The sequence below is a fragment of the Corvus brachyrhynchos genome, unplaced genomic scaffold (genome assembly GCF_000691975.1).
Source record: "Corvus brachyrhynchos isolate BGI_N302 unplaced genomic scaffold, ASM69197v1 scaffold60, whole genome shotgun sequence".
NCBI classification, from domain to species: domain Eukaryota; kingdom Metazoa; phylum Chordata; class Aves; order Passeriformes; family Corvidae; genus Corvus; species Corvus brachyrhynchos.
This window is the reverse complement of record NW_008236767.1, coordinates 7458858-7475915: the sequence shown is the minus strand read 5'-3', so window position 1 is coordinate 7475915 and position 17058 is coordinate 7458858. Positions and strand designations below refer to the sequence as shown.

Here is a 17058-nt window from a genome sequence, read left to right as displayed (position 1 = left end):
TTCTATGGCTAAATTTATTCCCCTTTGTAATGAAGCTTAGTCTGCTAGATAAGAGCATACTTTTCTCTGATCTCAAGCAATTGAATTCTACAACATTACCAATTGGAAAAAAACTTCAAGTAGTTAATTCAAGCTAATAGTCTTGTTCATTCACTCTTTCTTGTGAACAGCTAGTTACAACATGCCAGTTTTCCCTTGTCATCCATGCAGTTCAGTCCTATGGTTTTACTGTCATGCAACACAATTTTCAAACTCCAACTGAAACAGTAAGAGTGCTTTATAAATGCAAACTTTGTATAATAAACAATTAACAGTTCAAAGTATGCAAATGGAGTAACATCTTATTAATTTAAAATTTGGAAACAATTATATTACATTGCTGAAAGTGTTCCTAAGTGTGTAAAAAAGTACTGAAGTCAGCAACTAACATAAATCCATATTGGTTCCCCCTTCCCCAAGATACCAACAAAAGGTTCCACACCATTTTTTCAAATTTTATTTAATCTCAGAACCACTGCTATGTTACACCCATCAGGCTGAAGTTTATTCACTCTGGATGTTCAAGTTCTGACAATCAGAATGGGTGACATGAGGATCCCTTTCCCCCAGTGTTGTGTTGCAGTCAGTATTGGTCCAGTAAGACAAAAGTTTTGCAGTCACTGCCTGCCCCCCACCCCTTTATTTCCCCCAATACATGAAGCATGGCCTAGCATTAGTGTCACCCTTTTGTCTGCAATTATTTAAATAGGATGAGATGGAAACTCAGTTGTTTGCACATTTGTACAAAAGGTGACATGAAAATTCTGTATTTTAACAAATAAACACTTAAAACACAGGATTTTGTTTTGCAGTGTTGCAACCCTTTCATTTGAGGAAAAATATGCCCCCCCCTGCCAGCCATGACCATAATAATTAACAAAACAGTTGTAGTTTTGATTTTCATCAAGATTTCCAAACTGGCAGATTTTATTTTCACACCCTCTTCACAATAGACAAGATGCTTACCATATATTTAGGATTACAAGTTGTCACTAAAAGAAAACTTTACACAACCACTATACATTTAGGTTGAAAAACTGTCCTTGCATGAAAAATATACCTAGAAATCAAGTGGTAAACAAGAAAAAAAACATTGAGAAGATTAATGTTTTTAAAATGTGCCATTTTAAATTTATCAACTCCTCTACTTTTCATTCATACTGTTTTTACCTATAGTATTTGTTAAGGCAAACAGCTAATCCATTTCTGAAGAGGTGTTGTGGAAATTGTGGATAAACAGCAAACATTTGGCATTAAAATAGATAGCACGTATGTAGCCTCTAGTAATATACATTAAGCATCTCTCTTGGACTTCAGGATAATGACAGGGGAGCATGAACATGCTAACAATGTCAAAAATGCTTCAAATTTAGCATCCAAGCAATTTCTATTAATGCTTCTGTAGTTTTCAAGCTCTAAGTAGTATAGGTTTTATGCAAATGCATTAAAGAATTCTAGCTTGGCAAGTACACCCAAGCAGGTTATTAAACTATATATACAGAAAGTGATAAATACAGAATTAAAAGAGTCCTTCCGCTTCTCTTCATAGCCTTGAAAATTGACAAAAAACTTGAGGACAGCTCTACAATATTAAACATTAGGTAACCTCAGGAGCTGGGAAACCTAACTACACAAACTGATTAAAATACTCAGATGATTTTGTAGTGTTTAATACAATTCAGTTCGTAGTCAAGGGCACAAGACAACATTTAACAAAAATAATCACATCAATTGACCTAGAAATCAAATGTAAATAGATATGAATACAATCTCCAAAATCTGTCTTTAAGTGAACATTAACCATTTATTCAAAGTTATACAAGAATTTGAAGGATAAAGTCTTCTGCAACAGGAAACCAACTTACAAGTTTCATGTCTCAGTTGAATTGAAGTGGAGGTGAGCGGGGCAGGGGGAGAGAAGGGTGAACAAACAAGTTAGTAGGCCCCATCCAGGCAGCTAGAAAGTAAAAACAGGCTCAACAGCAGCCTCCTCCAGCTTGTTGTCCTCCCTGATTGCCTGCAAGTGTTGCATTGGTGGCAGCATGTTGAGGGCCAATTTTTATGCCATTTGCCTGAAATGAAGTTTAATACACACTGTAAGTATTTTAGAATATACTTGAAAAGATACTTTTTCTATTTAGAAGATCATATAACACATTCTCCTAATGTATGCAATAAATATAGCAAAGTTTTTAATTTTTTCACAGCATGTTCTTAGTGATTAAGTATTATTTAAAGGAAGATGGCTTCCTTCTCATTTAAATTTTATCTCCATGTTACACTCTGTAGCTTAAACTCTTAAAAAAAAAACCAAAACAAAACAAAGCCAAAACCCACAGAGCAAGAATTGTATTTGAATACTACTGGGCACATGGCTCAAAAATACACAGCATTTGCTAAGAATGTGTAACCTCTCCCCTCTTGCCAAAATCTCCACTAGTTTAATAGTTTAATATAAAACTTTTCCTCTCTAGACAGCATTTCTTTCTGTGTTGAATCAGCTGTAGAGGCTAAGGGCATACGAGTGTTCTGTGTCATCAATAATTTCTGTGATCCCAAAAGACATGGCTACTTGCCAAGAACCCACACACAGCGTAGCTCTTTCGTTCATCAAAATCACACTTATATCTTAACCCTCACTCCCTCAAGTGGATTTTACCTAAAAATACAGCACTTTGAGAAAAGTAATACAGTAGCTTCAAAAATTAAGCTCTTAAGGAAACTTTGCGTCACAGCAAATCTCAGATTTATAGTGCTTGGCAGTTGTTCTGCAGCAGTGGTAGCCTTCGGGTTTCTGGCACTCGCTCAGTATTGACAGCAGCTGATGTGGTTTCTTTTCGCTCTTTGACTCCTCTTTAATAAAAAGCATGCCCTATGGCTCATTGGTTTTGCCCCCTCTGGGCTGATAGCAACTTCTTGAGGAATCAAGGAGCCAGACTTGGCATAAAGCCAAATAAGTAGCACGGACTGTTGGCTCTTGACAGCATATTGCAATCAGAGCTCCTTAAGGCACAGTAAAGCAGTCAGCTACTATATGAAACCCGACAGATACAACAAGCGTGCTTTTTCAGACACTCTGATTGCTCTCCAATTTATATTGTACTACCAACTGCATTTTCTTCAGGAAAGATGTGAAAGAATTTTAAATTTTTTATCAGTGGACTGAATTTAAGAAGTGTTTCACCAACATGCACACACACTTTACAGTCAGAATTAGTTTGAAGGATTACTATTCAAGTCTTATTTAGCTACAAGTTTCCTGATGCATTACTTTGCATACTACTGAAGTTTCTCATTTTTTCCTCTCTGAAGTAATGAGTAATATTTTCAGTAGTCTACAGTTTCTCATGTTGAAATATATTGAGCAGAAAGAGGTGAAGCTATTTAATTTGAGTCCTGCCAATTCCTTTCCTACTCTGAACAATTCTGCAAGGACTGTAATGTTTAAGAGAAGCATCACAGTGACAGTCTGGACACACCTCTCCACAGAGCAGAAACAGAACAGAGTGGTGGTGCAGATTTTCACATGTGGTTTTACTAAGCACCTCAGCAACAATATTCACGGACATGAAGGATAAAAAAACCAACTTGGTGTTCACAAAAGACTGGCCACCTCACATTGCCAAATTTTTTATGAGACATTAACAGAGAGCTTATACAATCTTAACATTTCTATACAACACTAGTATGTCTATTTCTCACCTCTGAATTTGAATCTGCTTTTTCTACTGCTGTGAACATCTCTCCTAACTGCTCAAAATTTTCAACAGCACAATCATTTCAAAATTCAAGAGACATTATAGGTCTTTCTAGCTCTTGCTCCCCTTTCTCCAGTTCTCCACCCCCACCCCAAACAAGCAAAGGCACAGGTCCCAATAATCTGTAATTTCAGTAATGTGCATAACCAAAATGGCTAATCTTTTATTCCCTACAGTATCCAGCCACCTAAACCAGGAACATTTCAAAAGTCTTTTATGTAACTCTCAAAGCAATCCCTCCCCTACACTGGACAGCTCATGGAGTGCATCTGGCATATCAACATGGTCCCCCATTTACATAGTGGAAAATTATCTTTGAAAACAGATGACACCATATGGAGAAGTGGATGAAAGTGGATTTTCTTCTCTTTTGGGGATTTATATTATTTTGCGATGCTTCATGGATGGATAGGGTCACTTATTTTAATCCATTTTTATCACAATAGCATTCTAGATGCAAATGGAACAGACAAATCTTTTACTGTTCAGCCTTCTAGGGAAGGTGAATTTTGCACTTTTAAAAAGCAAAGAGTCTTCAGAGTACTAAAAGTTACCTCATTATTAATGTCAAAAACGCCTTCCTGGATTTTCTCATAGATCTCCTTTGCAGTGTTAATAAATGCCTAAAACAGAGGAAAAAAGATGACAGACACAATGAATGCAATACCCTTTGGTGTAAGATGCACTAATTAGAATTCAATCTCTTGTGCAGTTGCTTCAGTGAGACTTTCCTTCCTGACCTCTGCAGAAACAGGTATGACAACAGCATCCTATAACTTACCCTGAAGCAGCAATGGATCACACGCTGTTTACAAAAACAGTGGCATTTTCATAACATCCGTATTCTACAATCTGTTGTCCAGTAATTACAGGGAAAAAGTGGTTTTTAAGATATATAAATTACTTTTAAATTATTTATTTCTGACCCTTATGGATAGATTGTGTGGCAGATGGTTTCCCCTACCCTTAATATCTTTGTAATAGGCCACTCTAGATTAGAGTGCTTAGCAACATAAAACCACAGGGTACTTACAATGATGATGTAAGGATGCTGTCTGCTGGATGAAACCTTATGCTATCATTTAATATTCACCTAATTTTAAGAACGTATTCTCTTTAATTAATCTTGCACACAATGGGCAACAGACATCTTAATAGTAGAAAGGAGAGGCCCCAGGTTTTATAACTTCTAAAAATCTATTGTTTTAATTCAGAGAAAATACTTCAACACTCAGGTCTGAAAAAGCGACTGCTATAAATGTTTTGGTTAAAGTTTACAATCAATGATTCCATTCTTCATCTCTCATTTAGCTTTATAGGTCAAGTAATGCCTAAAATAATGTATAATTTAGGAGGTGATTAACAGCAGCTAGTAATTACAACAAACATACAGGTTTTTTTGTTTTAAAATACCAACACCATGCAATCATACAAGACATGCAACCCTCTGCACAAGCCTATTACAGCAAATACAGATCTAATTCAAATATAAAAAAGTAAACAGGGTTCATGGAGAGGAACAAATCATACCTTTCCTCATTTCTACACTGGAAGCATTTGACTGCTGAACTTGCCACCAGAGCTTTGTTTCCTAATTAACAGGACTGATATGTTTTCACCTTTAAAGGCCTTACAGCTCCCCAGAGTAATCAATCTACTGCAGCTCAATTACTGCACCAAGCACACACCGCAGCCAGTGAAGGAGACTTGAACGACTGCAGCAGGAGCAGAGAGATATGAATATGCATAAACTCTAAGTGGGTGATCGAATCATCACAGAGGGTCATGAGAATTTGCAGCAAAATAATGAGAAGAATTAATCATTGCAGATTCACAAGGCACTTAGGAAGCGAGTTCGTTTTTCAAACACGTGTTAGAGTTGAGAAGAAAAATTGGCTTTTGGCCAACTACGAATTGATTCAAATTCCTCAGAAACAGAAGTTTTCTATGTAAGGAAAAAAATTCAAACTTATCTTTGTTCCTGATAACATACTAATTATTGTAATGGCCTCATACATGTGCCTACTGAAAAGTATACGTCAACTTTGAAAATTCACACAGCTGGAATCTGTGAGGATACTTCTACTTCAGCGGGACACTAAACAGAACTTGAAGTCTTAAAAAAGCATTATGATAACTTCATGTAAACAAGCACTTAACAATTGGCACTTCTAACTGTTCTAGAAGATGCCGGCTAAGTACACCAAGACTCTTAGAATTAATTTCATGAGAATTACACTAAATCTACAAAAATTACTTTAGAGCAACAAACTAGAATTTTAACAGACTCCAATCTAATACAACTGAGAATAAATTCTCTTGGATACTACACTCAAGAACAGTCATTGTAGCAATGCATCTATCCTCACAAAAACCAGTAAAATGCACTGGAAAACAGTACTGCATAAACACAAAATTCCTTCTATTACTACACATGTACTGTACAAAGCAAAAGAGCATACTGAGTTCAGTACAGTATATTTCAATATTTAACATATTGGCCAAGAAACTGTTGATCTGAAAAAACCAAATATTACATTAATCTCAGTTCTATCATTTCAGTTCTCCTGAAGTCATAATCAGACTACCCCATTCCCATCAGTGATTCTGGTGCACAACATATTTAGTGTTGAAACAGCACATACTGTTGCTCTGCATAGCAAAATGCCAGGTTGCACTGGGCCACAGAAGTAATTCCTATTTGAAAACAAATGATAAGAATATAGCACATAGTAAGTCTACCTCACGTTCTCTTCTTTTTATGTACTCTAAAAAATTGCTACTAATCAGCCATGAAAAGAGACTTCAATCCCTTGATGCTTCCATTTGTTTCTCACATCCACATATTTTATGTTAACTTATGATTCAAAGTGTAAGCAGACTCAAAATAATCACCTGAGAACATCACTAAAACAGCAGTCTACCTGCTCTAGAAATATCTTATCAGATTTTGGTATTGCATGCTAGTGCCCCAATTAGCAAAGACAAGAAGGTAAACTTGGTATAATTGAGTTCTTCTAAAAATCTCTTTTAATACTGCATATTCTAACTCTTATCTGGAACATGCAGTATACTGTAAACTCTTAATTATTTATGGACATTTTAATTTATTTATAGTTTATCATACTTTCAGATTAACTGAACCATAGATGCACAAAGACAGAGCAATTTCCCCTCAAATCCAGTTTAGATTTATTAGACCACATGCAGGGGACTGCAAGAACACAGCTGTAGCACTTCACACACCAACTTGGATCCAGGTGCAGTTTAGCCACTTCCACACAAGACCTCACCAGTAAGCCCACATGGGCTCAGCTGGCTGCCTACCAAGCCTACTGCAGTTGCACTGTACATTCCCATAATGCTGCTGCTACTAAAACACTAGACAAAGATACTCATGCTTGTCCATCCCAAATCAGGTTCAGGTTCATTTTCACCACTCCAGGGGAGGCAGTACCAGACTCACCCTGGATTTATGTACAATCACCTGAAAGATGGCAAGGCCCTCATACACAGTACCTCTACTACTCCCAAAAGTGAGAGACTTTTGCAAAATCAGTATGTTAGACTTCCAAATATAAAAATCCTTGACTAAATTTTGGGAAAACTCAAGGAAACAATGTAACTTCAGGAAAATGTCTACATTTAATGTTTAACACTCAGTAATTTTCTAAACCACAACTTACTGATGCTTTTATGCATGAGACTGCTGAATATAACTGTACCACAGCATTAAAAAAAGGTTGTATACAAGTTATTCAGTGATTTGTTTTAATGTAACGTGTTTTTCAATTGTGTGCTCATTATAACTAGGTTTCCAAATAACAGCAGTACCCCACTGAGAAGTGCATTACTGTACAAGTGGGAAAATGAGTCCTGCAAGATGTGATCTGCTTGTTGTGTCATGCCTGCACCTACTGCAAAGCCAACAAAAGAGGCTTTTAAATCACAATATACCAGTGTAATATCACTTTAGATTATCTGTATAAGGAGTTTCCCAGATCATAGTCCAACATGAGAATCAAGAGGCCATGTCTCACAATACCTGCCCCAAAAAACCCCCCAAACAACACAAAACTGCAACAACCAAACCCTACAGATACCACATTTTAGGTAAATTAATCCTACAAACACTCAATGTAGAATTAAATCAACTTCAACATTCGTATCATCACACAAATAAGTAATGCAGGTTTACTACCCTTGAGACAAATCCAGGAAGAATTAATTCTGCAACTGGTAAAAACAATGCAAGAAACAGGTAAGGGAGTAAGTTCCTGATACCTCTGTCTCATGGAAGCTGTATGCAGGAGTAATAATAAGCTAAGGGCATCAGAACATGATCAGTAGAGCAGCTACATGTAGTTTTCACTTGCAGATGTCAATAATGTCGCTTGTCTTTCTCAGAAAGCTAACAACAGGACAAGAATCTGAGGACTTCACTACAAGCTGAGCATAACAGGAAAATCCCGTAAATGAATCACCGATACTTTTCAAAACTCAACACTTTACAAGTTCATCTTTGCCTAAAATCAAGTATGAGATCACGTTCGGCACGGCCAGCTCGTGGAACATGCTGCCCTCTGGTGGCAATGTTAAAATTAAATTTAATGCTTGGAAATAAAAATTGGGCAATCAGTATTTCTGGATTCTTTCTTACAATTAAATGAGGAATGTTAAAGGTTAAATATAACACAAATTCTAAAGCATGACCCAGCCAACACCTAGAATTTCCTCCTCCTCTCCAACTTCCTATCTTATCTTTTAGCAGTACAATATGATAAAATAGTTAGATTACTCTACTATTTAAGAATGCATTTGGAAACAGTAACAATATGGACAACAAATGGATTTACGCCTAAAGCATGCACCTTCCCAGTGTGTAAGTGGTACTGGATGGCCACTTAATAAAGTGAGATTCCAAAGCTCTGAGCAGCTCTTTTATGCACACACAGTAAGGCAATACCTTTTGCAGCTAAATGATCTTTCAGGAAGAGGCCTAGCATGCTAGAAGGGATGCAGAAGGATTAATTATAAGCAGTAGTAAGGTGCTATATCATGGATCCACACCCCAAAAGCACCCCAACACATTTGTAACCTTATATTTGAAATATAGGTGCAAAGACACAAACCAGAACTTGATAGCACAATTTATGTCCCCATTGAGGCACAATCTTTCTGACAAACTTATTGGGCTGATTCATATTACTAGAGCTCAAACTGACTTTAAAAGTCCTGCAGCTGTTGTTGAACAGTTACACAGGACAGAATACTTGAGGAAAAAAAAAAAAAAGATAAATTCCCTAGAACTAAGAATCCATCTCTCCAGGAATCTACAGGTCAGGCAGGCAGTATCATACATTTCATGTTCTTCTATAAAGCCTGAAACACTCAGTTAACTGAAACCTTTTATTCTCATCACAGATGCCCAGAAGCCCCAAGCACCATGGCAGAGCCACTATTCCTTACTGTGAAGCTGGGGCACAATCCAAGGATTTGCCACAAGGAGCTAAAAGCTGTGTATCTTCACTACAGCCAGGTATCCTAGCCCTTCTCCCTTCCACAGCTGAAGTGACATGAGCTTCAAACCCCATTTTCTCACAGGAGAAACTGGCTAAAATGTCAGCTTCACACTTCAGCCTTCTCACAGGAGAAACTGGCTAAAATGTCAGCTTCACACTGCTGAAAGGTCAGCGCTTTGATTTCTAGAAGCTTGAAGGAATACTGGTTTTGATACAAGTTAAGATAAACCTAACTTTTGGGTGGGCTTTTTTTTTTTTTTTTAAGGACTCATGATGTAGAAATCCTACTCTTTTGCAAGTACTAGTCAGATTACCTCTTGTGTCACTTTACCTTGCTATGAAAATTATTAACATCCTATGACTTTCAAGTTTTATTAACTAAATCCCTGCTTTCTATATTACCATGTCAAACAACTATTTGTTTCCCAGCTCTTAGTAGTGTTCAGAGAGAATGTGGAAGGGAAATAAAGCACACTTTAAAAATCAGTTCAACTTAAGATGCCTCTAAGAATCTAATCTTGCCAAGAGATTTTCATTTTCACCCTTCAGAACATTACAAAAGGCAATCTCTGTTCTCTTATCTATCCCACTGGTGAAGCTACAGGAACTTGAGCTCCATGTAGCAGAAGTGCTCCATTGGTCAGTTAAAACCATTAGTCTACTCAGATTTAATCCTAAATAATGAATTTACTATTGCATTCTATTTATGTGCAGACAACTTGGAATAACACAAATAATGCTCTTAAGTTTGGCATAGGCACCGCTCCATATGGGAAACAACTTACTAAAACCAACTCCCACACCAGGAGTCAGTGATACAAGGGCACGACTCAGGTGAGATCAGCTTCTGAACGCTGATGTTGTCTAGAACTGCTTTGACCAGCATCCAGAGAACTTTCTGGCTTAAGATTGGTCACAACATTCATCATTATTAAAAGTAGTACTCTGAAATGAAAAGATTATGCACAAAGCTACTGTAGCTTCCCAAATACAGCTAGGTATCCTTAATTCTTGAGAACCAGTGCACATAAATGGATTCAAACCATTGATATGCCAGGCACAAGAAGTTAAGCAGTGTGTGCTATAGGAGACTACATGGTCACCCTGAGACCATGCAGGTGACTCTACTCTGCCCCTGCCCAAGCAGAAGGCTCTTAGCAAACTGAACTGCAGGATGCAGGTAAGACCACAATTAATAGTCATATACTACTGTTGAACTACCTGTGAAAAAGCTAATGTGATAAAATTGCTAATGCCTCTTGCAAACGAGACTTAAAAACATTCTTATGTATTATGTGCTGGTTTAACGAGAGGTCAGAAATCAACAGATGTTGTGATTAAAACAAGTGCAAACCCTCCTGGGGTACAGACCCCAGACTAACATGTGTATGAGTGAAAAGCCTCCCAATGGACATCAGTGTTTTCTTAGAAGTAAATAAGCAACACTGAAGTCTGCAAACAGTACCTCAGAGTACACATCACCCATCCACAATTCAACAAAGTAAAGCAAATATGATAGCCAAGATTCTAAAAGTTAACAGGATTCCATCACGAGAAAGACCGCAGCCATGCATGTTAGAGTGTACACTACACTAACTCCAACCAGCTTAGAAATCACTGAGAAGGAAAAAAAAAAAAAAAAAAAAAAAAAAAAAAAGGCACAAGAAGTCAGTAATATTTTGGTAGTTGGTTACCTTTACAGCTTTAAACAGAGGCTAAAAGGAAATTAACAACCTCCTGTTTAAATAAGTACGATATTGCTGAAGAGACTAGCATTAACTGTCCTTGCACTGCAGTCAAATTATAAGCCTGTGGCTAGCCTCCCCCCAGTAATCATTTTATCCTCTCAGTGATGCAAAAACTCTTTTTACACAATCCCACTCCACATCAAATATGATGACTTAACTCTGTGGTTACAGAGAATTCTTATAAGTCTCCAAAGTAACTATGAAGGAAGAGCCTGCATCTATTTCCCACTCCCTACCGTCTATTACCAATTACGCAAACAGGGTGGAAATTTCTCCAACAGCCTTACACAAAATAAACAGCCAAGAGGATATTTTCCACTCCTTATCATCCATTTCTATTTAAGATGTAGGTAATGAGGCATAATCCTGAAGAACATAATGAACAATTTTAAACTGTTTTAAGATCCAAGCACCAAAAAGGTCCATGTACTGCTCCTGCTACAGATTTACTAAGGTATTCCACAGTGGTGGAAATCAGGATTAAACAAGGGAAACAGCTTAAATAAACTTTACCAACAGAAGCTGATTTGTTCATATAAAGAAAATGCTAGAAATTAGGATTTTGCTTCTGTAGCTGTTAACTATTCTACATCGTGCCACTTTTTTTAGTGTTTACTGAGAACACCATTTAAGGAATTCACTTGATTGTCACTGAAAGGGATTATATCCTGAAGCTTTTCCACCAGAACTAGAAAGTTAGTATACACACACATCACTCACCTGTATAATTGAAAGGAAAGGATTCTATTTGAGCTTTTTGATAAAGAACTTAATGCTCATTTGCCTCCTGATAATCAGAGATGCATTAGATACTGGACAATTCATTCATTAGGACATAGTTTTTGATGCAAAGAGAGGTGATTATGTGAGAATCAGATAGTAATGAATCCTGTGAAAGTCATCTGTAGCTTACTGTAACTTTTAAAAAAACTTAAATATTTTGTAACTACAAGGCTTTACCAATAAAAGAATACCTCATTGGTCACATACCATTTTGAATTTAGGACAGTTTTGGGAAAGAATAGGGGGAGATTAAAAGAAGATGAACTACATCATGTTATTCTAAAAAACGTCAGTGTGGATGAACTGAGTATGGGCTTGAAAGACATGTGAAGCAATCTTTCTGCTTTACATAGCACTAGCATCTCAGCTGGAGCTCTTTATCCACCACTGTACTTGTCTGACTAGAATGCAGTTAGTTTTCTTTACAGCAGTCTGCATGTGGCTGTGTTTTGGATTTGTGACTAAAATTCAGTGTTGGTAACACACGGATGTTTTAGCTACTGCTGAGTGTCACTGTTTCTTACTCTGCCCTCTCCTAACAGTGATTAGGCACAGGGTAGGCAAAATCATGGGGAGCACAAACCAGCCAGGACAGCTGACCAGAATTGGCCTGAGGGGTATTTCATATTACATGAGTTAATGCTTAGAAATAAAAACCAAAGGGCAGTCAAAGTTGCTGTTGCTCAGAGACTGGCTGAGATTCGATTTGTGTGTAGGAAGTTGTAAGTGATTGCCTTTCTGTCACTCTTCAACCATCTGTTTCCTTCATTTTTAAAACTCTGTCTCAGCCCCTGAGTATTATTCTGCTTTGGCTCTTCTGGTTCTTTCCCCCATCCTGCTAGACAGAGGCACTGAGTGAGCAACTTGGTGGGCATCCAGCTGCAGCTGAGGTCAGCTGACCATGACCACCCTTCAAGACAGGAATGCAGTAAATCAAGGTGAGAGATGCAAGAACTCACATGTGTCCAGAAATATGAGCTATAAGCCAAACTTGAAAAGACTTAAGTTCTTTAAAAGTAGCAAAAACTGAAAAACTAATTAAATAAATAGCAGACTACAATAACCTCTTCAGCAGCTCCGTAGAGGACAGAAAATTGAAGCTGTGTGCAAATTGAAGAAGATTCCTACTAGGTAGTAGAGAGGAAAGATGTTGACAGTACAAACACCAAAGCACTGCAAGAGATTGCTCTGAAGAGCTTGTGATATACTAGGAGCCTTCAGAACAGGTTAGGATGACATCTACCAAGAATACCAATAGCTTGGCTTGCTTTGGACTAGCAAATCTATTCTAGCCTTATTTCTTAGATTTCATGACAGACAGAAGTTAGCCATTTCTCTGATCAAGTGCTTCAAAAAACCCCACAAGTACAATAATTAGGAAGCCTCAACAATATAAGTAGTGCTGTGCAATCAATTACAACACGGACATTGTCTTTCTCATAATATAAAGAGCAGTTAATTCAAGTTAAGGAACCCAGAATCTAGAGGAATAGTATCTATACAAATGTGTAATTTAAAGCAAGTGTTTAAATAAAATGCCAGTGCTGAGCAAAGTTACCTCCTCTACATTGGAAGCAGTTTTGGCAGATGTCTCCATAAAGATAAGTCCATGCTCTCGTGCAAATGCTTCACCCTCCTCTTTCTTGACTTCTCGTCTAGATTCTAAATCACTAAGATGGAAGAAAAAAAAAGTTAAGTTACATGGTCTAACATGTCCATATAAAGATTATCCTTCACAGCCATGCTTATAAGCCTGAGAAGCCAAGAGCTCCCATCAGAACTTGGGTATATAACTAGTCAAGCCCTTAAATAAAGCAGAATTACTGTAAGCCCTGCACTTACAGTATATGGAATAGTTACAGGCATCACACTCACTTGAGCTATATATCCTAGCTGACATAAATCTTACCAAAGACTTTATGAAACAGCTTTCTACAGGATGAGTGTGTATTTAGGTATTCCTTGAATACTAACTTCAGACATTGTCTTTTCAGTACATATACTCTTCTAGTATAGTATTACCTACCAATTCAATACTATAAAGCTGAGCTGATAAAGGAGCTTTGTAAGTGATTTCTTAATAGTAAACAGTTCTAAAAATAAAGTTCATTTTTTCTATTCAGTAGCAAAACTTCACACAGTCAATTTCTGTTCTAATAAAAAACTTAAAAGCAAAAAATAAATTCTTTTGAACTACATTAGCTTTGAACTACATTAGCATCTCCGAGTAAGTCAGAATTTAGGTTTGGAAATTCCTGGCCCTCCAGCAGCTAAAGAAATTGAAGTGAGTGTTACACAAGTTCTTGCTCCCTGCTTTGGAAGCAATTTAATTCAAAGTTAAACATTACCCAAAGAAGCAGAAAAAAAACCCTCTTGGACTGGACAACTAGAGACAAATCCATTTCTCTACATCATACAGATAAGTATTTTACTCTTACTTTTTAAAACTCCTTTAGGAACAAAGAATTCAGAGTTTGTCCTTCTTTGCAAGTATATTACATCTTGAGCAATAATAGTGATAAATTTATTATTGATTTATAAGTGTAAGATATATATTTCAATGAATTTTCATCTAAGTTGTACATGTATAAATATCTTAGATACATATTTTTAACTAAAAAGCATGCAAATAGATGTATTTAATTTGCTGTCAGTATACAAATAAAAGAGTATCATACTAGACTTCAGTGTTTCCCAACTGAGTAATTATACATATATTAAAAATAGGTAATACTCACTGTGGCATCATCTATTTTGCAGCAAAGCAGATTTTCGTGATTTTTAACTAAATGCTAGCTCAGATGAGTTACAGAACCAATACCATTCAGCACATTACTTAAATATTAAAAAAAATTTGAAGGTAAGGATACAAGAAATATCTTCTTAAAACAATTTTGAAGTTGACATTCTTTATATTTAAGCATTCCCAGTATTAGCTGACATTGTCTTTTTCAACCTGAGCAATGTCTTTATTTGCTACTACCATGCTATTTTCAAAAATACCTTATTTAAAACCTTGACTCACTTCAGTGTTATCTCCATGACAGAACATAAACAAATAACTTTTTACTTGAAATAATGCAGTTGTATCAAAAACTGCAATGACAGCCCAGTCAAAACTCAATACTGATACCTAAACATATTCTTAAAGATCTTTAGCTGCTTCTACTAACCACAGTTGTCTTCCTCTCTCCATTCCAATAATTCGAAGCATTTGGTCTTACTAGATCAATATAGCTATGCTTTGTTCTGGAAAGAAGATTAAGTACAGTATTTGTAATGTTTTAACACTAGTATTTGCAATGTTTTCAACAAACAGCCATTATATTTCAAATTAAATTCTCAATACTCTTCAAATCCAGCAATAAATCAGTATTACAAACTTATGTCAAGTGCACTTTGGGGAGTCATAAGAGCAGTATTTATTTCTTCAAAACTGTTATGCTAGCATACATTCTTCCTTCCACCCATCTCTAGTAGTATGCCCTACCATAAGAACTCTTTCAGGAAAATACAGTAAAATTGAAGGAGTTTTCTTCTTGTCCTCCTTGAAAATAATATCCTTTAAAAAGCTTAAAACTTTTAAGTTAAACTCTTAATACTTTTAGTTCATGCAGCACCTTAATCTGTAACAATATAAAGTGCACATTTTAAGTGTATTTATTGTTTGAATACAACCTACTTGTAACTGGGAACTACTGAACTAGCTGCAAGTAGCAAATAAGTCTGCATCAGCAGAACGCAAGACATGAAAATGTAGTTTAACAGCTAAGAATAATCAGAAAGTTACAGATGTCAATTAAGTACGCAAACTTATCTCAAGCAAACAGTACACTCTACTGTTTCTCTCAGTGCCATCTTTTTACTCACACAAGTATAGAAACAGTTGGTCAGGGCCATTCACGGGTTTACCAAAGCTTCATTTAATAAGACAAGATTACATTTTTTATATTAATTTGTCAAGATTATGCTTGTCACGTTCCTCAATTAAAAAGAAAGTTGTCAGTCATTTACCAGGTAACGTAAAAAGAAGTTCACAAACCTCACCATTACTTAATATGTACCATGGTTTTCAGGAGGACGTAGAGGGTGGTGGGGCAGTGGGGGAAAATAGAAGAGAGAAGAGGGGGAAGAAGAAGAAAATAAAAGTTCAACAGGCCCAAATAGCAAACCCAGACTCACTATCACAGAGCTGTTTCCCAGTAGCATCTAAGAAACGATCTGGCTGTTTGTGAAATTTTCAGGGGCACACATACACATTGTAATTTCAACTGGCATCTTTACCTTCAAGAATTGCTGAGGCATGGACATAAGTTCAAGTCAATTACACAAAGGCCCATAATTAATGGATTATTAAATTCTGAGGTGATGCTTTCGATATTTTGAAAAAATTCTGCATCCAACAAATAAAAAAAAAATCTAGACATGATGCTACAATTCACCAGATCAAGAACCAGAAGAATTAAAGATAATAAAAACATGTCAGTGAATATATTAAGACTTTTACTACGAAGTCTCAGCATCATCAGGGAATAATTTTGCAATTTTACACAGTTTAGCTGATAAGACGACCAAGTAACTGGTAAATTGATTACAAATTGGGTAACACTTCCAAAACTTTTAGTTGTATTTTCATCACCCAGTGACTTTACCAGGAAATGGTGAAAAAGCATTCTCTGACACCAACCCCAGCTAAAAGGTACAGAATATGGAAGAGGCTTGCAAATCAGAAATGTCTCAATCACTGAGGTATGCACTTCTTACATTTGAAAGAAGTTTTTGATGTGAGTCCTGTACTATCGGGTTTTTTTTTTAAATGACACTTTCTTTGATGTGATTCTTAACCAAAAACTAAAGCACTTTAGAACACCTCCATTTAGGAATCATTCTTCTAATAAGGGGGAGATCTAGGTGTTTCTAATTGGTGATTCCAGAAACAAAAAAGCATAATGAGAAAATAACTCATAAATCCGTTGCTACATGCATTCACAATCAATCCTTTGGAAGTAAAATTACTTCCAAAACAGATATTCAGAATGTAACATAGTTGATCCATGTGCTGCACATTTGTATTAGTCTAATTAGAATAGGAAAGGCTTTAGGTTCATCACAGAACTATGCAAAATGACAGAAGGGAAGTTAAAGTTCACATATTGCCTACAAATAAGAAAACCCAAAAGCTGAAATATGGAGAAGTTAAATCTTTCC

General features: G+C 36.4%; 1 protein-coding gene across 1 annotated transcript in view; it reads right to left on the bottom strand.

The window, feature by feature from the left end:
- Positions 1–473: 473 nt before the first annotated feature.
- RAB2A (RAB2A, member RAS oncogene family) overlaps positions 474–17058 on the bottom strand; it is a 30799-nt gene continuing 14214 nt past the window's right edge. The window contains exons 5-7 of the mRNA XM_008644948.2: positions 13409–13520; positions 4352–4420; positions 474–2111 (exon numbers count right to left, since the gene is read on the bottom strand). Of these exons, the coding sequence (XP_008643170.1) occupies positions 2016–2111; positions 4352–4420; positions 13409–13520 (277 nt within the window). The 3' untranslated portion in view covers positions 474–2015. The remainder of the gene's footprint in view (positions 2112–4351; positions 4421–13408; positions 13521–17058) is intronic.